The sequence below is a fragment of the Ictidomys tridecemlineatus genome, chromosome 8 (genome assembly GCF_052094955.1).
Source record: "Ictidomys tridecemlineatus isolate mIctTri1 chromosome 8, mIctTri1.hap1, whole genome shotgun sequence".
Lineage (NCBI taxonomy): Eukaryota > Metazoa > Chordata > Mammalia > Rodentia > Sciuridae > Ictidomys > Ictidomys tridecemlineatus.
The window spans coordinates 15458053-15479496 of NC_135484.1; the positions used below are offsets into that span (position 1 = coordinate 15458053).

The 21444-nt window shown below is 43.1% G+C and overlaps 1 protein-coding gene across 1 annotated transcript; it reads right to left on the reverse strand.

Annotated features, from left to right (window-relative positions):
- Positions 1-2050: 2050 nt before the first annotated feature.
- Positions 2051-20793, reverse strand: Iyd (iodotyrosine deiodinase). The gene is made up of 5 exons (XM_005321369.5): positions 20544-20793; positions 12347-12538; positions 10621-10780; positions 6603-6759; positions 2051-3637 (listed from the first exon to the last, which is right to left on the reverse strand). The coding sequence occupies exons 1-5, from the start codon at positions 20707-20709 to the stop codon at positions 3455-3457; spliced, it is 858 nt and encodes a 285-aa protein (XP_005321426.2). The 5' UTR covers positions 20710-20793; the 3' UTR covers positions 2051-3454.
- Positions 20794-21444: the final 651 nt, after the last annotated feature.

Consider the following 21444-nt stretch of genomic DNA (forward strand, 5'->3'; position numbering starts at 1 on the left):
TTATATGTGGTGCTGAGAATTGAACCCAGTGCCTCACACATGCCAGGCAAGTGCTCTGCCACTGAGCCACAACTTAAGTCCAAATGACCTTTGCTCTAATTATTCCATCATGTCAATAACTTGTCTCTCTATCCTTCATCTTTGTGGTAAATTGGATGTCAGGTGTAGTGTTGGTGGGTTTCTGTTGAGATGTTTTTAGTAAGAATACTGTCTGAGTCATGATATGAGCTGTCTAATGCATTCACATAGGAGTCAGTTCTATTATATTTCCTACTAGGAAAAGTGTGCTAAGCCTTTATCACTTGAGTAAGGTGATGGCTGGATCGTTTAAATAACACTTAAACATGACTGAAAACATAAATAATAAATAATTGCATATCAAAAAATAATGTAATTGAATATCAAATTAGTACTGTTAACTACAAGAGAAAGAAACCTATCATTTCAAGTTCCAGTGTGATACTCACTGAGGAGTTTTCTGACAGGTAAGGCCAGCTCCATCTGGCCTTATAGTTGTTACCTGAGCCATGATTGAGCTCCTCCAAAGAAGAGAGAGTCTCCTGCCCATTCTTGTTACCTTTGTTCGCCTGGATGCCAAAGCAGGGCTGTATTACAACGATCATGGTGTCAGCCACCATCACCACAATAAGGGCACCTACTATCTTATGAGCGTAATTGTTTACCAAGCAGTGTGACAAACCCTATAAGTTAAATGCAAATCCATGTTGAGATCCTAACCCAAAGTGATGGTATTAGGAAGTGGGCCTTTGGCAGGTGAACCCTCATGGGTGGAATTAGTATCATTACGAAAGTAATGAGAGAGCTCTCTAACCCTCTTTCGGCCAGGTGAGGACTCAATGAGAATTCAGCCTTCTACAACTCAGAAGAGGACCCTTCACCAGAACCTGACCATGCTGCCACCCTGATCTCAGACTTTCAGCCTCCAAAACTGTGAGGAGTAAATTTCTGCTCTTTATCAACCATTTAGTCTGTGGTTCTTGGTTACAGTTGTGGGAACAGGCTGACATGGTAAGTACCACCAGCTGCATTTGACTCCTCAGGGAGGCTCTGGGCAGGGAGCAAGCTCAAGGTCACCACTGAAATAAGAATCTTTCCTTTTAGATGCCCCACAGAACAGGAACCTACACCCAGCCTGTGAGACTAGTCAGCCCAGCACCACCTTTGTCACACGGACATGACTGGTGGGGTAACACAGGTTGAGGGCATGTTTCCTACCTTAGGCTGGAGTCTACCTGTGTCACTGAATTCCGATGCCACAACAGACCTGAGGTTGGTTCCGCGTTCATCTTTATTCTACAGAATCAGGAAATGAGGCTGAGGGACATTAAATTCCCACAGCTACACAGCTGGAAAGAACCAGGGGGCGCCTTGACTCTGGGTCTGCCTGTGCTATGCTGTCCCCAGGCAGAGTGACTACCCATTCCCTCCCCCAAGGGAGGCTGGCCTTCCCAAACCTGCATCTGAGCACCTCCGCTCAGGACCTCCAAAAAGCCAGAGCTGTTTCTGGGACTGTGCTCTAAAGATGGCAGACCTTTGTGATGTTCTGCTCCAGGGCCCCTAACTCACATGGCAGCCTTGACTTTCTGCTTCCTTTCTGCACTGTAATAACCACCCAGGAGCCAGATTCCCTCGCCACCCCACGCCCACCTTCTCCTCTGAGGATGGGCCAGGCCCTGTAAAGGGGGCAAGATTCTGTTTATCCCTCAGCCCCCCTCAGCAGGGAGGACTAAAACACTTCCAATGAATTCCCCGAGCTCAGGGTTTAGGCATAAGAAATAAAAGTGTATAAATGCAACTTCAATTATGCTTCAGTTTCCAATTTCATAATGCCAAAGTATGTTTATCCTTCTGATATTTGGAACTTAAGAGTGTCTTTTTCCTTTAAAACAAGAGGACTCTAGTGGTTAGGCTGCCACTGCAGCTCACATAGGTCTTCCAAAGCCACAATGTGCTCAAAAAACGCTCATTTCAATAAGGGGACAAATACTTATCACAATACCAATATATTTTTAAAAGGATGCAAATAAAATATAAGAAAGTTTGCATTTATTAAAGTGTATTGATTTGGAGAAAGCATGTTTACAGAAAATCAAAGACTTGGATGAAAGACTTTGGATGTTCCAAAAAACAAAACAAAACAAAAAAACAGCCACCATCATAAAAAACTTCTGGATATTCCAAAAGACTTTGAGTGTTAAAGGCACAGATTTCTGTAATGTCTAATTGGATTTGAAAGCAATGAAAGGGTTGTCACCAACTCTTGTTCTCATCAGTGACTCAGAGGGCTTTTCTTGCATTGTGTGACTCTCAAAGGGGAATGAAAAGTGGAAAAACAGATTTTTTTTTTCCCCCAGGGAACTGAGTTTTTAGAAATAGAACAGGAAAGGGACTGTGGAAAGGAATAAGGGACACTTGAGGTGCTAGAGGGCAATTGCCTGAGCTGTGAGGGCAAGCCCTTGTAGAGGAGGCCCTTGGACAGCTGGTGACAGGTGAAAGATAGGTCTGTCATTCCCAACAGGGCACATGTGACTCCATCAACCCAAATAGCTTAGCTGTCATTTGGAGGAAAAAAGTAAGTGTGTTTCATGGGGTCTTGTGGGAAAGAAGTGCTCTGTGTGGTAAATAGTTGTTTTTAAGAAAAATAAGCAAGCCTCAACTCATAGCATCTGCCAATGGCTGTGGTTGAAACATTCCCGCCACAAACAATTTTCAAGCTCCAGATGGTTTCATAACTGGCTGGCCAATTCCTGGATATTCATCAGTTTCCATGAGCTGGGGGGAGGCAGCTCCAACCCACCCATGGACGGCGCTCCTCATTGTTGATCTGCTTGAATGATTGCCAGTCAGATTCACGTCAGCAGTCCTGCCCTCTCCTGTTCTGTGAGTGACATTTTAGTTGTTTTAATGGTTACTTATTCAACACTGGCAGAGTATCCATAAAGTTCCGTGAAAGAGTGCAAATCCAAAGCACTTTTCTCAAGCTGCCCGAAATCAGAGGGCAGAAAGCTGTTTGATCAGTCTAAATTCTAGAATCATCACATAACTGAATTCTTGGGACTACATTATATTTTCTGATGACTCTTCTTCATGTAAAATATTTTTAAGTGAAAGAAAACAATCACCAGTGATTTTCTAGAATAGTTTTAAAAACCTGAATGTTTCTTAGTAAAATACAAATGCATTTCCAAAGTGGGTGAAAAAACAGAAGTGTGACTGCTTATTGATATCTTGCCCATATGTTCCCCAAATCACACAGCCCATCTGAAACAACTTACTGGATGATTCAAAGGGCAGGAGGGTGTGGACAAGTCTTCACACATATAGTGGCTGTCCCTGTGAACTGCAGTGCACAGACCTGAGCCCAGGAGAAAGGGCAGCCGGGAGAACTGAGAGGAGCAACAGATGTCTGAGCATCTCCCCGACGGGCTCTGGCCTACACTGTCACCATGATCTGGTCCAGCGCTTTCCGTTTGAGATCAGGCACTGTGGCCTCTTTGCTGGGGTAACCCACAGGGAGCAGCATCAGCAGCTTCTCATGTGGGGGGCGGCCCAGGAGCATCCTCAGAGGAGGGCCACAGTTGAGGGGAGTAGTAGTGACTGTCACCAGCCCTGCATTCTAAAACAGGAGAGGAAAAGGTGCCTTTTAACATCAAAGACAAAATGACGGCTCTGCTTCCCGCTTGGGGACATTCTCATCCCTATTACACCTCTGGGTCCCATTGACTCCCTGAAGTTGGACAGCAGAGGCCGCCCGCTCGGTAGCAGTGTGATGAATCTCATTTCCAGTCTTCCACCTCCCCTCCTGCTGCTTCTAACCAAGCAGTGGGAAGAAGAAAAATGTTGATTTTATTTTCAGTGATGCTCAATAAATATTAATGGTAGAAAGGATTTTGGAGGATCCTGTTATACCAAAGTAATAACAAAAACAACCAGGAGTTCTTTCTAGATAAGAGGTCAGTCTGAATCCTGGTGCATGACCCCCAAAATAACAGCAGTCCCTCAGAGTAATGTGGTAGCCACAATTCTACTATAATTTTTCTACTATATTCTTTCCTGAATTCCAGTTATCTGACTATGGCTTGTTATATCTGTCTGTAATGTTAACATTTGACCTCATGGATGTGTATGGATCTGGAGTGATTTAATATGGTTACCTCTAAAGGGCACTCACACTTCATCATAGTAAACATTGATTCATAAGTTTATGTTACCTGGGGACTGTTCTCAAAAACATGCATTGAACAAACTGTTGATTTCCTCCAGAGTCATGAGCTTAGATTGTCTCTACCTTCTTATGGTATTTCTCTCCCTATCATATCTTAGCATAGTACTTGACTTTTGAATAAATAAATCTTAGACTTTTCATTGAGGATATCACTTGGTATCATTTTATGTTTCAGTTACGTTCCAAGAAACATAAAAGTTACTTTATACTGAAGTTTGTACATCTTTAGCAGTAGAAATTTGTGAATATATAGTACATAGGAAATAATTCGTTGAAATATAAAAATGATTTCTATTGATAAATTTTATCTTCCAGTCTCTCTTGATGTGAGTACTTTGGTCTTATCACAGGTAAAGAGATTTTTTTCTTTTTTTTTTTAGTTCTTTTGTTTGTTCATTTAACTTGGAATCTCAATCTCCCAAGGAACCAAGGATTGAATTCAACATATCCCCGCCCTTGGAAAAGAAAAATACAACTTTATATTCCCTAACGCTTAACTGAAATTTAGCAATGTCTTCAACTGTAAACATAAACAACAAAGTAGTATTAATATAGCAGTGTTAACAGTATCTATGACTTGTCATCAAAAATTTCACAGATATTTTCAATCTACTTTGCAATTGTTACAGATACCTTAAAACCTTATTATATTCACGACTTTAAAATTGCAGACTGACGGCTAGGTCTTGGTATTTGATGTATTAATAAAGATTTTACACATTTCATTCTCAGCAACATGTACAGGGATTTCCCATGACTACAGAGCCAACAATGAAAGCAGGGATGCATTCCTAATAAAAATGCCCAGCAACTCAAGAGGCTGAGGCTGGAGGATCACAAGTTCAAAGCCAGTCTCAGATAATTAGTGAGGATCTAGGCAACCTGAAGCCCTGATTAGAAATTTAAAAAGGGCTAGGGACGTAGCTCAGTGGTAAAGCACCCCTGGGTTCAATCCCCAATATTGAAGAAAAAAGGAAAGAAAGAAAATACTTATATCCAATGATAGAGGACCTGTGGCCAGAAACGATATTGAGAGTAGAGGAAATATCCCAACAGTCTCTCATTAAGCCTCCAGAAAATAAACATCTAAATAAAAACAAAGGGTACCTTCCAGACTCTTCCCCAGTGGTCCCTCTACCTCCCATGCTTTCCAAGCAGATTGCCACCTGTAAACTGTGCCAGGAGGAGGGTCTGCAGCTGCCTCTGTGCAGCAGAAATGGTGAGCTCATTCCTCCCATCTCTGTGCTTGAGATGGAGCTCCAAGATTTTCCCGTCTCTCTCACCCATCATGACCTACCTGCAGAATTACTCCTACGGAAAGCTAGAGGGCAGCAAAACCAATCCTAAAGTGACCACAGCTGCGCTGCCTGCTTCTGGGGCATACAACAGTTGGTGAACTGAGCTCCTTCCTCCAACACCTAAAGCAGTGGGTGGTGCCCTGTGGTCTGATGCTGCACAGAGACTCTCTTATTAATCTGCCTGTAGATTAAGGAAAGAAAGCAAATGCTGGCTCCTTCAGGACAATTGTTCAAGTAACCGAAAAGCATATTTCTCTCTGGTGCAATGTGACTATGTTGTGCTACTCAGCATCTAAACTGTTCTTTGAAATAATGAAGGTCATATTTTTTAAAATAAATTGTTTCTTGAAAGTAGGATCACTCACTCTTCCAACCTTGTGCTTTATTACTTTTATGTGTTTGCCCTCTCTCCCCATCCATACCCGAACCCCTATCCTCCCAAATTGTATGGTGCATGAGACAACTACTCCCATGACCCCCAGGATGCTACCTGGAAGGGGCTTAGAAAATATTCATGGAGGGGAAGAATGGTGTTGTTTGAAAAGCTCAGCTCAGTTTGGCTCCATTTCACGTCTGCATTACCTTCGTTGCTATGTGGGTGGGTTTTTGTAAGATCAGGGTCCTCTTCCTAATACAACTTCTCAGGAGAGAAGCTCCAGGGCAGAGCCCTGCTTATGGCTTTTCAGTCATTACAACATGACCTAGGGAGTGAGTCTCTGGACTTTCAGGCTCTGACGTTCTTCACCTACGTCCACCAAAACCCTTAAGTGACCTGCTGTTACAGTCGAAGGCAAACTCAACAACAAATCTTTCTGTCCCTGAGATGATGTTACAAGTGAATTTCCAGGAAGAATTCCAGCTTGCTGAGCCGTCACGCTCACCCACGCAGGTTGCCAGGACTGGTTTTCACAGTGGAGTTGCTTTACTTAGGAATTTAAATTTAGATAAGCAATTTCCAAAGGACACTGTTGGAAACCGAGCTGAAATTTTCTGATAAGGCTCCCCTTGGGCTCCCACTTCTCTCTCATGTCCCTTGGGCCGGAGGGAGAACAACATACCTGCAGCGCAGCCAGCAGGATGCCACACGCGATGGAGACACTGATCTCATTGTAGTAGTGGACCTTTTTCTTGCCACTTGCAGTAAACCCATGTACTTGTTTGAAAATGAGAATCAAAACAGGGGCGGTGTCCAGGTATTCTTTCACCCAGTTGGTTCTGGAGGGGAGAGAGTCAGGAGAATGTTTACTCTTACTTTCCCCCTCTTTTTACTACCTTACCTTATTCCTGATGAAACACACACACACACACACACACACACACACACACACACACACGCGTTTTTTATTTTTAATTTTAAAAGAGTAGAAATTTTTTGTTTTGCTGTTTTGTGGTGTGCACATGTATGTGTGTGCATGTGCTATACTCATCCTTATTTTTGTATGTCTCCAAAGTCAATATGTTCAATAAGCAGGCATTAGCAAGTGCCTCGTATATGAAATGCTGAAAGAGAGCAAAGATACATCCTATGTGCCAGAGGGCTCTAAGCCAATATATCCAGCAAATTGAAAGCTGATAAGTGCTGAAAGCAAATGGATTGGGAATCCTTCAAAAATTGAAATATTAATTTTGAGTAGGAAGATTGGGAAAAAGTCCCCAGAATGGCCTCAGGGTGGGCACTGAAGACCAGGTAGAAAAGGGGGATAGGAATGGTATCTCCAGGCAGAGCAAAGAGAATGAATCTGGAAGGAGAATGCATGCAGCCAGGGAATTTCCAGAAGCCTGGTGGGCTGGAGGACGGGTGCGAGCAGGGGTCTGGGTGGAAAGGTAGGTTCTCTACAGACACTGGAGGGTCCTGGCCTTTGGGTGTGTAATGGAGCGTTATCACAGGCTGATAGAGGAAGCATTTCCAATCTGTTTTCAGAGGGAGGTGGATTGAGGGGCAAGAGTGATATAAGTACCAACTATAAAGTCAGAAAGAACTAGAAAAGAAACCTTGGCAATGGCCCAGACAGGAGAGTGGGCAAAAGGGCCAGGCTTAGGAGGACTGGGGGAGGGGTAGGAACTGGAGCTGAGGGAATCCAGTGCAGGAGCAGGCAGGGGAGAGGGGACCATGACAGAGAGGCTCAACTGAAATGGTAGGGTGAGCAGAGGGAGAGCTGTAGTTCAGTTACAGGAAAAAGGAAGGGACCTTTCTGGGAGCGAGAGGCCCTTCATGTGAAGTAAACATGTGGAGCTGAAATTTCTGTTTTCCAGCTCAGAAACTACCCTTCTTGATTCCATTTCCCTGTCCCATACATTTTGGCAGAAGCTTACTTTTAGAACAGATATTCAAAGGAGAATCCAACACAGTGTAGTTTTTCCTTAAGATATTTTATGTGACTAATTTTTAAGAGATGGTTGCCATACATTTCACTTTTAGCTGTTTTAAAATCACACTAACTTCATTTGTGCATTTTTCTTTCTTTTTTTAAAAAATATTTTTAGTTGTAGATGGACACAATACCTTTATTTATTTATTATTTATTTATATGGTGCTGAGGATTGAACCCAGGGCCTCACACATGCTAGGCAAGCTCTCTACCACTAAGCCTCAGTCTCAGCCCTCATTTGTGCATTGGTCTATGGTTCTTGCACTATTAATGACTATGGGTTACACTTTCAAAGCCACTTGATAATACTTCGACAAACAGTCCTGCTGGACTTATTGAGTCTTTTCTCCTTAGAGAGAAGAGGGACTAGCTCTGGAGCCAAACTGAAACTCTCATGGCTCAGTTTCCTCCTGGAACCACTGTGCCCCCAACCTCGTGTGATTATATTGAGTGTGAAATAAATAAAAATATAGAAAGTGGCCTTTACTAATACAAACAACATGGAATCATGGAAATGTCAGTACAGAAAAACCACTTCTAATCCACTTTCCTGACTCATTTGACTTCTAGCACCCTCAATCCCTCTGTAATACACCCGATGGAACCAAGATGCTGCTCTCCATGGTGCCCCTCCAGCCCCGCTGTCCTACGTGATTGAATGTGGCCCAGAGACTGTTGTGGGACAGTGAAGTTACAGACGTTCTCAGTCAACAATATGTACACACACACACACACACACACACACACACACAGAACTCTGGGGATCCAGGGAGCCCAGATTTAAATGCTCTCATACCACTCAACACCCATCTCTGGGCCACATGGGTTCCATGACATAAATGTGCATTGTGTGTTGATAGTTTCATGATCTAAAATTCTGATGTTTACATTTTAAAAAGTAATTTTAAAAGCATATAAATATGAAAGAAGATGTCAATTCTAAAAATATTAGATTAAGCAGTTTACTTATATTTTGAGGTAGGACAAGCATTTGAAAGTATTTTTGTATTTACTTTGCCTGAGCATGCATTGGAATCTGATCTTTTTTGTTTATTTGTGATTTATTCAGTTTCATACAAATTTATTATGACATAATATTAGAACTAATAAAAAGCAATTCACACCGGGCCAGGTGGCGCATGCCTGGAATCTCAGCGGTTTGGGAGGCTGAGACAGAAGGATTCTGAGTTCAAAGCCAGCCTCAGCAATTTATCGAGGTCCTAAGCAACTCAGTGAGACTCTGTCTCTAAATAAAATACAAAATAGGGCAAAATAGGGCTGGTGACTCAAGTGGTCAAGTGTCTCTGAGTTCAATCCACAGTACCCCCTGCCAAAAAAAAAAAAAAAAATTCACAAGGACTATTAAAAGGAGGACAATTAGCACCTTCTGCCTGGGGTGGAGGTCTCTTGCCAGCAAGCCAGGGAAGGCAAGATTTGGAATGTAAGTTGAATCCATATTGCACATAAAGAATTAATAATAGCTATGATTTCAGAGTTGACTGAAACAGGACATATGTTTATCGGCTGTTCATTTTAACAAATATTTATTCAGTTACCTACCATGCATCAGAAAGGTGTTGGGTAGTATGAGCATTTTTAAACCTGGGCTCCCTGGATCCCTGGAGTTCTGTGTGTGTGTTTCTATGTGTGTGTGTCTGTATTTATATGTTCATTTTGTTGATTGAGAAAGTCCATAACTTAATTGGATTCTCAAGGGTATCTTAGTGTACAACATGGATTTATAAATATTGGTCCATAAAATGGGAAGAAAAGTAAACCAATAATTAAATGTAGTCACGATCATTTAAGCAAATGGAAGGTGTATATGAGGTACATTAGGTACTCAGTTGAGGCAAGTGAGAGGGTGTAGTATTTTGTAGGTTCTGTGCGGTCTGGAGTTCAACACCTCTCTAAGTGTGGAAACTCACCTTGATTTTTACTTTTCCCATTTCTTCCCATAAACATACAATAAGATTCATAAATGCATTATTAATGTCTTATACTTGTTCCAGTCCACAGTAATAAATTGCAACTTCTTAACTCATCAATTCTGATGATAGAGTTTAAATATCTTAGAAGAAAATTGTTCTTTGGGGACAATAAATAAAACAGGAGCAGGACCAAGGGGCCCACCTGTCCTCTCCCTGGCTCTGACTCCTGTGCAAGAAGTCCCACTGGGCCCCAAGGCTGTGATCTCACAATTCTTTCTTAGGCTCATATCACCTGACAGATCTTATACTTGTATTAATTTGTCCTCAACTAAATATTGCTTTATAAAATCATGTGGAAGACTTGATCTTTTTAGTAAAATGCAATTTACTTCATTTACGATCTTGAAAAGCATTTCATAATCTTATGTTCCAGAGAAATGAAAAAGTGAAATAATTCCTCAACATTTTTTTTCAGAAGCAATGATGTAAGTCAGAGGCTCTATGGGAACAAGGCCTGAATTAATTTTCATAATTCCTTCCAGAGGCAGAATTGAACTTTTTAATACTAAAAACCAAACCAGGGCAGGATTTGCTCAGTTTGTGTTATATTGTTATATATGTAATAATGTGTCGAAACATCACATTAATACGTAAAATCAATGCATGCTAATCCAAAATACAATAGTTAAAAAAATACCTACAAAACCATGAAAATGCAGCAATTGTTTCATTTTAAGAAGTCAAACCAAACATCCCTAATTGCACCAACTTTGTACCTCAGTTTCTTCAAGTCCGTGACCCATCGTTGTCCCATCCTCTTCATGTAGTTTATTTCCTCTTCCTTTTCGATGATCTCCCGGATCTTATGCTTTGTGTCTGGGTCCTTCACCACCACAAAGGTCCAGGGTTCTGTGTGGGCCCCGCTTGGGGCTGTTCCTATCACAGGATGAATTAACATCAGAAACCAAGACTGCAGGAAAGGACACGACTGTTAATGAAGAAGAAGAAGCATAAGTAGTCACCATTGCTCAAGATGAAGGCAGGCAATCTGGGGAACACAGTGCCTGCCGCTGCCCACTCCATTTTGCTCTGCTTCACTTTAGGTGTCTCATGACTCACCTGCTGAGATCCAGGCCAGGAGCCCTGGAACCGGGGGACTTATCCTTCTGCTCTGATCACCTGGGAGAAAATAGCCCTCAATGACTGCACCATGACCACTAAGGAGCCCGGAGGGAAGCTCTGACAGCCAAATTCTCCAGAACGTCATTCTTGAAAAGTCAGGAAGGTGGTTGGAAATGGCAAAATGGCAATGATAAAGTGGTTTTCAAGACACCCCTTAAAAGACTACTGCCTCTAACAAAGCTCTGAGGGTGGCCCCATAAGGTTTGTGATCTCGGGGGTACTCAAGAGTCGGGGAACTCCTGGCCCTGTGTGCTCACTATGCACCACAGCGTGTCTTTCTGCTCTTGTGGGTTTCAGGAACCCTCAGCTGCATGTGGACCAGTTCTGGTGTTCCCGGATGAAACTTCATGGAGCCCCACCTTTGTCCACGGGGCTTGAGTTTCCTTTGAGGTTCCAGGGAGGGATCAAGGCTCAGCCTCTAATGGGTGTCCCATCATTTCTAGAGGTGTTCTCAGGGGTAGACCACAGTGACCCACAGGGGGACTTTTCCAGAAGCAGTGATTTCTTCCCTCCTAGTGAGTAGTCTAATGGAATAAGCTCTGCCTCTGGAGGGAGTGGGGCCTGTAGACTCTTTCTGGGATTCTTGGTTGCCACACGCCACTCCCAACGCTGGAAGTCATGACTGGTTGTGAAATAAACATCAAAAACTGAAGAGGAAGGCTGCATTTCTGCTGAGTAATTCCAGTTAACTTTGTACCCATTTTATTCATTCACTGAATATTTGTATCTCCAAACATAGTAATTAATTAATTTTCTCTATTTTCAATTATGCTAATTTATCTTAACATCAAATAGGTCACATATACATACAGATATATAGATAAAAAGGAAATTTAGTAACTGCTGCCAGTAAAGGACTCAAAAGTCTAGTGCACTTGTATCCTTAACTGAAATGAAGTGTTTTATTCTTGCTTCCTTGTAAGAGGGACAATGGGTTCAAAATGGGCAGGCAATGACTTCTAAAATGAACCTAAATGCAATTTAGATAGGAATAACAGGAGAAACTCAGATAGTAGATTTTCTCTTATAACTCCTCCCCTTTTTTCTATAGCTTTCATTTTTCCCCTTTGTGATGATATTAATTTACTTTGGAAATAAGGTTTTCTTGCTTTGGTTGACTGTGTAAATTCACATGGGTAACTTTTGCTAGCTTGTTAGACTACTGTACATACTAGTTCATTAGAATATTGCACATGCATAGATTTTATAGATTATAGATTTTATAAATATATCACCCTAGCCTTAATTCACTGTTCCACTGTTGTCACACCAGTACAGAGCTGAGGTTGTTGAGGATCCAGCATGCAATTAATTACAAACCTGCTGCTTTGATGACATTATTAATGACTTCCATTGGGACTTGCTCATTACTTATGAACCTGACCGACCGTCTCTTATTGAGAAGCTCATAAAATTCCTGCGACCTCTTAGCCATTTCCTTCTCAGGATACCGGGTATGGGAGAATGGGATGTGTTCAACATCTTCCTCTGATTCTGGCCATTCATCTACATCTGCAAATAAGAACAATAAGAGTAGCAAATTTAATGGTCTCTCTTGGTCCACAGGAGGAAGGAGATATAGTTCTCAAAAATGTTTACAAAGTTATGTAAGCACAAGAATATCAAGGAGAAGGAAGGGAAAGAGAAAAGAAAGGAAGGAAGGAAGGAAGGAAGGAAGGAAGGAAGGAAGGAAGAAGAAGAAGAAGAAGAAGAAGAAGAAGAAGAAGAAGAAGAAGAGAGAGAGAGAGAGAGAGAGAGAGAGAGAGAGAGAGAGAGAGAGAGAGAGAGATCTACAAAACCCTGACGACTGATCTTGACTATTCTTCCAATTCTAGACTTATTGAAAATCAAGAAAAAGAATTTTTTTTACCCACACAAAGTATAAGGATTTCAAATTTGAAATTTGAGATAATTTGAAATAATCTTCCATCCACAGGAAAATGCTTAGATCACTGAATCAGGTGTTTTTAGAAGACCTTTTAATATCACCAGGTTGACGACATAGTAAGAAATCCCCAGGCCAAAACCAAAGGAAAAATACAAGCCTACAGTCAATAAGCACAAAAACTGTGCTTCCCCAATTGCATTTGCTATCACTACACACTGGAATTTTCATTTTTACATTTTTCAGAGATTGAGGGCAACCAAAATCAAATTCCAGGCCTATATACAGTGGGGACTTTAAATGCTGGGACACCAAGACTACAGGAAGGTGAGAGTTATTTTTAAAAATCAGCCCTCAGGGGCTTATATCACTTTGAAGGGTCTTCCCTCACACATGAATTTAGAATAAGGTGATCCTGGATGACAGTATACCAATTACCTAGCAGAAGCAAAAGCAATGTATAAATATTTCCTGTACAATTACTAGCAATCCACCAAATAAAATCAGGCACATAAAGAACCAAAACATCTCGAGCAAGAAACAGAAGAATCAATTTTAAAAATAAAGTAAGATGCCTAAAGACTCCAAATATTGGAATAAGTAGGTTCAGAGGATAAAACAACTAAGGGTTAGTATGTTTAAAGGGAACAACAACCAAACATATAAATCTCAAAAAGGTAACAGAGAAAATATGAAATAATATAACCTCTAGATCAGAAAAAAATAATAGAATGAAGAACTTAATGGATAGATCTACTACTAGGTTAAGCTACCTAAGGAAGAAGTAATGAACGAGGACATAGACAAGAAAATATCTAGAATGGGGCAAGTAGAGACCAAGATGGTAAACATAGAAGAACTCAATAGAAATAGAGCAGAATGAGGGTAACTAATACACATTTTTCATAGTCACAAAAGAAGATAAAAGAGACTATGGCAGAGGCAATATTTGAAAGGTTAGTGTCTATGATTTCCCCAGGACTCATGAAATAGATCACATCTATAGATTTACAAGTTTCAGTAAATTCTAGACAGTATAAAAAAGAAACATATCTTTTATAATCAAATATGACATTTTTTCACAATAGTGACTGTGGAAGGGTGAGGGACTTGCCCACATGCTGACCCTCTGTGAGTGGATGGGAAATGGAGATTTCCACAAGTAAATTGGTGACTTTCTATTTTTTGCGAGGACAAAATTGCTCAATTTGGCAAAAGCTAAATTTGCCCACAGACTTGATGATGTTACTTTTGCTTTTATGATAAAACTTGTAAAACTGCTGACTAATCTAAAAAATATGGGACAAAAAGCACTTGTCATGTAAACCTTCCAACTCCTCCTCCTGCTGGGTATAAAGTTCAAAGAATTTCCAGGTTTGAGGTCCAGAGAAATTTTAGGCAATCACCCTTCTAGACCCTACAGCCAATAAACATGCTTCCTGAAAATTCCTTGGGTATCCAGTCTTTTCTGTCCTATATCACAAGAACACAGGGAAGAGAGCCAGAGAATCCAAGGCCTGGCCCAGAGGGACCCAGCCATTCTCCAGGTGGAATTCAGCAGGGATTAGCCTTCTCCTGCTCTCACACTGCCTTTTCCAGAGACTGGGAATCCCTGACTACAGTGTTAGCTGTGGGTACCACAGTTTGCTCCTGGCTTCAGTGAGGAATTTTCTTTTTACATTAGCAGGAGTGGCTTGGGGCCAGACTGTACCCACTTAGTTAAAAGAAAGTAGGTGTGATGGGAGAGTAATAATGAATACCTATCAGCTTTCTAGCAATCCGTTCTGAACTACATGCAGATAACATCAATTTCATGACAACCCTGAACTTTATCACAGATGTGATCAAGACTTGCTCCACCATGTGCAATTAATTCTGACGACCTTTGCAGCTAGTCTTTGGTACAGGAGCAAATGCATCAGGTGCTCCCTGAGCGTCTGAATGGTAAGTTACCAACTCTTAAGATGCATTCAGTATTTGCCTAAGCTACAGGCAGCCTGTTTACATGACTTGGCAGTTTCTGTGGCTTTTAAAGTTCAAGTAGGCTCTCCTGATCTGGTCCAATGGAGTGGGTGGTTGTGGTTGCCTGAGCCTTCTTAGTGCCAGCTGTTGTCTCTCACCAGGGCAAACAAATGGGCCTATCACCTCCAGACAGGAATGTCCTGTGCCCATCCCAAGAACCCCACATGGTGGGCTGCCCTTCTACAGCCTCTCACAGGGCAGAAGGTCTCTATCCTGCCTGGACAATGGAGCAGCCAAGAGAGCCACTGACATGGAGGCCAGCCTGGAGCCCAGGGAGCTCCCCAGAGACACAGCACTGGAGAAACTAGAGGAACTGAAGGGCAGAGAGCAAAGGAGAAAGGCACCACCTCCCCACCCTTGAGCCCCTGACTACCCCTAGGAATATGGCCTCTTAAACTCCTGTTTTCTTGCCTCTGCCCTAGAGCCATCAGAGCCACAGGCCACTCATTCACCTCTGAGGCCCTCCTGCTCCAAGGCAAACAGTCTGCTTTTCAGTGGGAGTCCTTTGCGGCCACACCTGGGGTTGGTTGCTGGTGCCAGTAGCAACTCACCTGCATCATTGCTTTATACCAAGGAACCCCTAAACTGCTCCCTAATTAGTTTCAGCCAGCCAAGAAAGTCTAGGTCACTTCTGTCCTCGTTCACAGGGAGGTACTTTCCTGGCTGCACCTCTAAATAAATTGCTTTGGTTTTTGCAGTTCTGCCTCAAAATCTTTGCAAAAGAGCGAACTATTTTCTAATAATGGAAGCAAGGACAAAGTGTGTCACATGTGGAGGAGCCTTGATACTGAGGGAGGGATGATGCAGCTCCTGTCACCACAGACAGATGCCTAAGGTGTTGGTGGGGGAGACACCTCAGGGCTCAGCACCTGCCAGGAGAATGCCTTTTTCCCAGCTCCCCAGCATGGCTCAGCTGCCAACTCAGCCTCTTGGTCACCTGGCCGCGTAGCTGCAGTATTGACTGATTATTTCACCAGCAGCACTGAGGTGGGTGGAACTGGGGAGCCTGGGGTACCCAGATGCTATCCAGAAGCTGGTGGGGTTCAGGACACTCTACCCCAAAACATGTCACCTTGGCAGGGATAGGAAGAGCTCTTGGACCTCCTCCTGTCCTTCTTCCCCGAAACAGATCATAAAACCTGAGAAAGATTTTTTGACTCTTTCCTGAAGCAGGTCATTAGACCCTCGTGGGAGGACTGCTCTCCCTTTAGGGGAAAAACCATCCTGATCTCTATAGAGGAGGGGTCTCAGAGAAGGATCTCAGCAGACAGGCCTCCCTGTTCCCTGTTTGTCACCATTAGACACAACCCCATTGAACAGGAGTGTCCCCACTCCTGTTCAATCTTCATCAAACCTAGCAGAAAAATCTACAAGTTTGGGTTCTGGGGATGTGGCTCAGTGGTAGAGCACTTTTCTAGCATGTGGTGGGCCCTGGGTTCAATTCCTAGCACTGAAAAACACAAGGCAAACCCCACTAGTGTAACCATTTCTTGGGGTCTTCGTCTTATGAAAGCTCTCCTGCCATGTAAAACTCCTATAATGAAGCACACGTGCATTTCTGTTGTTCATCTGTCCTCTGTTAGAAGGGCCTCAGCCAAGGAGGAGTAGAGAAAAGATATTCATCTTCCCTCCAAGCAAGGAAATGAAGCTGGCAGAACTTGTTTCTGAGACCATCCTCTCTTTGTGGTGCCCCAGGGTCCTGTGCGGATCTTAACTCTCCGCAAACAGGGCCCACCTGAAGGATCTCAAGGACAGTGTCTTCATCCAAGTCTTTTCCCTTTCATTAGAGAAATGTCATCTATATTCACCTGTCCTTTGTCCTAAAACCTTAGGGACTTTCAGGAGACTTGGTCCACCAACCTTTTACATCAGCCATTTCAAAACTATGGAAGGGGGAGTGGTAAGTCAAAGGTTGAAGTGACCAAAGACAAAGCTGTATGCATTGTTTCACGATCTATGCTGGTCAAGCTCGTCCCTGAGCAGAGTGGAACCTCACCTTGTATGGAATTTTTGGCAGTGGTGTGCTGGTAAGTCAGCCCTTAGGGTGGCAAAGAAAGATTCATAGCCCATGCCAAAATCCATGATGTAAATCACAGCCTGACTTCAAGCTACTGATGATTTAACCATTAGCCCACAATGCTGAATATTCAACAACCCAAAGGCTAGCTCTAGCTCACTATTTGGTGTGGAAGCATACTGTTCAGGGTTTGGAGGGCTCTCGAGGGTGTAAGTGACTGACATTCTCTGTAGACACAGTGTCTGAGACCCTTACAGATGTGGGGACCTCAATCCATCCCTGGTTGGCTGACATTCAGCCGTGAGAGGCGGACATTGGTTAGCTTGTTACACTGTTACTGAAGTTAGTTGTTGATAATCCTTTGAGCAGGTTTGAAACCAGTTGTGATGGCTAGCTGTGATCATTACAGTATGTCACTTTCCAAGTTGGTACAGACATCTAGATTCTCAGGTGTTACCAACAGTAGGTAAAAATTTCAACACAGGCCTTTCTTAGCAAATTGGACAATTTGGGACAGTGAATTTTAATTAGAATCAAAGCTTTTGGATGGCCTGTGAAGCTCAGTGCAAAAACATCCCCCATGACATTAAAATGAATGTGTCTTGATGAGGTATGTTCCTAATATCTTTCTTCTTTTTTTCATTTCTATGAACTTCCATGAATCTGGGCCTAACGAGAGAATTTGTGTGTTAGATTTTCAGTTAATTTTACAGGGATGATCTGAGGTTTTCTCTTGGGCATAAACAACAGCAACTTCTCCTTCTTAGACCTCCGCTCCAGACAAACAGGGAACTGACAGTCTCAATAGGAACCACACTTGACCTGTCACCAAAGGAGATATAGCTTATCAGCTTGGCCACACCAGACTCTCCTTCTGTGCTCTCCACATCCCTTTCACGAGCTGATTCCTGGTCTCTAAGGAACAGGAGTACTTTGGTTTGAATTTGCTGTCCATAGTCAATCTCATCATTTCTTCAGTAGTGGAATCATTTTTCTTCACCAACTCTCCCCCTGCCCAATGCCTTCTCAACCTGGTGTTAGACCATGTCACTCATCCTGTGGCTAAGAGCAGGAACTTGGGTGGCAGAGAGCCTAGGTTTAAATGCTCATTCTCATTGGCCACCCACGTGACCTTCTCGTGTATCATTTATGTAAACAGCAAACATTTCACCAAGAGATCTGTGAATGCTACATTCAGGCCAGATGTGCACTAACTGATGATGAGACTGTTATCTTGTCTATCAGAAGACTGTTAGCACTAAGACTGCTATCTCCATTCTGTAAAAAGATAGGAGAAGGATAGGGATGGAAGGGAATGGAGAATGGAGAGGCAGAGGATTTTGCCAAAATGAGCACTAGGTGAAAACCAGAGGAAGGCCATACATCTTTGCTGGTCCATCCTCCATCCTTCAAATCCAGTGGCCTTCCCTCCATGCTTACCACCTCTGATCTCTCAGAGAATTTTAACCCTGCTGGCCACCTGCTGCCTCCTGTGTTCTAGATAATTCCATGGGAGAGGCTGCTCAGCAAACACTTGGATGCCTGGATCCCGGAGCCTGACTGCCTGGATCCTGCCTCTACCACCGTCTTGGGTAGTGACTTACCTATCTGAGCGTTAGTTTCCTTTCCTGTAATAGGGGGATATTAGTAATGCCTACCTCATTGTACTGTCATGAAGATTCCTTACTCTATGTAAAGCATGTCACTGACAGGCTACAGAAAATGCTTCACGAGGCTTGTCCTGGAGTTGCCTACTCATCTTCTTTGCCATAGAATATTTTCCCACCATATCCCTCTTATCTGAAGGTTCTGTCCCCACCCTTCTCTCTCAATGTGCCCATTTCATGGGTTCATTAGTTCTGCAAATTCCAAATTCCACCCACTACTGACACCTCTCCCATGAAGGTTTGTGACTGGGATCCCTCACCTGAGGTCACGATGAGCTCAAAAGAACACTCCCTAACAAAAGTCACTGTCTTTCTCTCTAAACTGGATCCCCTTCCCCTTGCTCCTTTATGATTGTATCATTCTGACTCTTCCAGCCTCTAAATCATCATCTCCATCTTCTCCCAATATCCCAGTTTATTACCAAAGCCTGTTGTTCTTCCTTTAACTTCACTTCCACTTACCTCTCCTTGTGTTTCCCCCACCACCACCACCGAACCCCTCCTTGCCAAGATAAAATCATTCCACAGCTTCAGAATACATGTCTCCTATGGGAAGCGTTCCCCACCTGGACACCAATGGGGATCAACTTACGATGTTTCAACTTAACAACGTTTTTACTTCATGATGATGCAAAAGCATATACATTATTTCTCACTTTCAGTACAGTATTCTATACACTACATGAGATCTTCAACATTTAATATAAAATGGGCTCTGGGTTAGATGATTTGCACCATGAAAGGCTGAAGAAAGTGTTCTGGGCATGTTTAAGGTAGGCTGGCTAACCTAAGATTTTTGGTGTTTTAGGTTATTAAATGCATTTTGCACTTATGATATTTTCAACTTACCATGAATTAATCAGGATGTAATGCCATCGTAGGTAGAGGACCTGTGCAGTTGGTATTCTGGGTGGGGTGTCCTTCAACATATGAGCATAAGAGGCGGTCTCCCTAAGGGGTACCTGGGCTTGGCTCCTGGGTGGCACGTTCAGCATTGCTACTGGCTCCCAGCATTGAGGGCCAGCAGGACACCCTACTACTCAACACACACACACACACACACACACTCACAATTCCATTTCCATTTCTAGGCAGCCTCTGTTTGGAGGTGGGAGTCTCACCCAGAATCACACAGCCTCTTCCTGATGGAACCCATCCTATGCACCCAGCTCAGACAAAGCAGCTCTAAAATACCACTGGGGACTCCTGCCATCTCTCTTGCCTGCCTCCTTCATTGTCTCTCTTTCCAGCCATGACCTGCCCCTCCCCTGGTCAGCAGGCCCTCCCAGCTGCTAGGAATCTGCCCGGGGCCTCTGTTCCTGGGCTCAGGGACCCTTGGCTGCTCCTCCCTGATACACCCCCTCCCCTTGCTGATCATCCTCCAGGCCAGCTTTATTCTGTCCCAGTCTCTCATCATGCCCCCAAGCCTGCCTTAAACACCTTGTAACACTTCTACCCAGTTTCAATCACCTTGTTACCTAAATTGGACCCTCGGTTTGTTGAGAACAGAGGTTACTCTTGGCTCTAACCCACAGGGTCAGGCTCAATTAAAAAAAAAAAAATAGAAATCCCAGAGAGATGCCACTTTATCAATTTTAAAGTTTTGATCAAAACCCCATGCTCAGAGCCAAACGGTGATGAGAACCTTCAGAAAGACTGTGACAGCCAGAACAGGATCAAGACCAGGGAAAACTTCCAACCCTCAGAAGCTTTTGACTGAGTAGGGATGAAGAAGGTGGGTCGCCGCAGGTGACAAGCTGATTGCCTGAGAGATGGCTTGTCTCTGTGACATGCTGATTTGTTTGCACGTTAGAGGTCAATGGAGAATCTGGCTTTCACATCTTCCTGGCCATAAGCCCTGCCACCAACTCTCACAAAGCTGACCATGTGCACAAAGGCTAAGCCAAAGGCTGCTGCGGTCTTTACCTTCTTGCACCTGGTGGAGATCAGTGCTGTCTTTTAAGTCTTCATCCACCCAGGGCCGGGCTTCAGGCTCCCTCTCCTTCTTCTGGAGGCTTCTGTCAGCAGGTTTAAAGATCCACACAATCAAAACGCAGACAACTGCCACCAAGACTGCAGTCAGAGAAAGCATGGTTGGTAGCCGGAGCCTGAGGGTGAGCGCAGGTCCCACAGAGTACTTAAACAGCCAGGAGCAGAGATGGGGAATGCTGGGAGTGGGGGGAAGGAGAGGGAGGAGCTGGGGGAAGGAACAAAGTGCAGAACTCTCAAACTCTACAGGACTTTGCAAAAGAGCAAAGATCACAGTCACACATGTGGGGTGGGTCTGGGTTTGGTCCTACACCAGCAATTCACTTTTTAATAATCAATATATTCTTAGACATGATTTACAGGAACTGTGTAAACACAGTAATGCTCTAGATCTGGCCAGTGGTGGTAAAGACTTTTAATCTTTCTGCTGTGTAAGTTTTCTCCACGAGCGTCCTTAGTTTGCCCAAAGCTAGGAAACTCCTAGCAAACTTGTTTTTCAAAGAGTACATTTCCAGGTGGCTATTCAGAACTGCCGAAAGAAAATTTCCAGTAAAGAAGCCTAGTTTAAAAAAAAAGAAAGAAAGAAAGAAAAGGAAAAAAAAAAAGAAGAAGCCTAGTCTCTGCATTTTAAGGGGCATAGTCAAGGCACTGACCTGAGGTGACTTGTTAAATGATGCTCATGCCAACATATGGAGTCAAGAAGAAGAAAGTATCATTTTTGCATTATAGCAAAATTTTGATTTGGGGGACTGGGGTTGTGGCTCAGCAGCAGAGTGCTTGCCTAGCATGTGCAAGGTGCTGGGTTCTATCCCTAGCACCACATAAAAATAGATAAGAT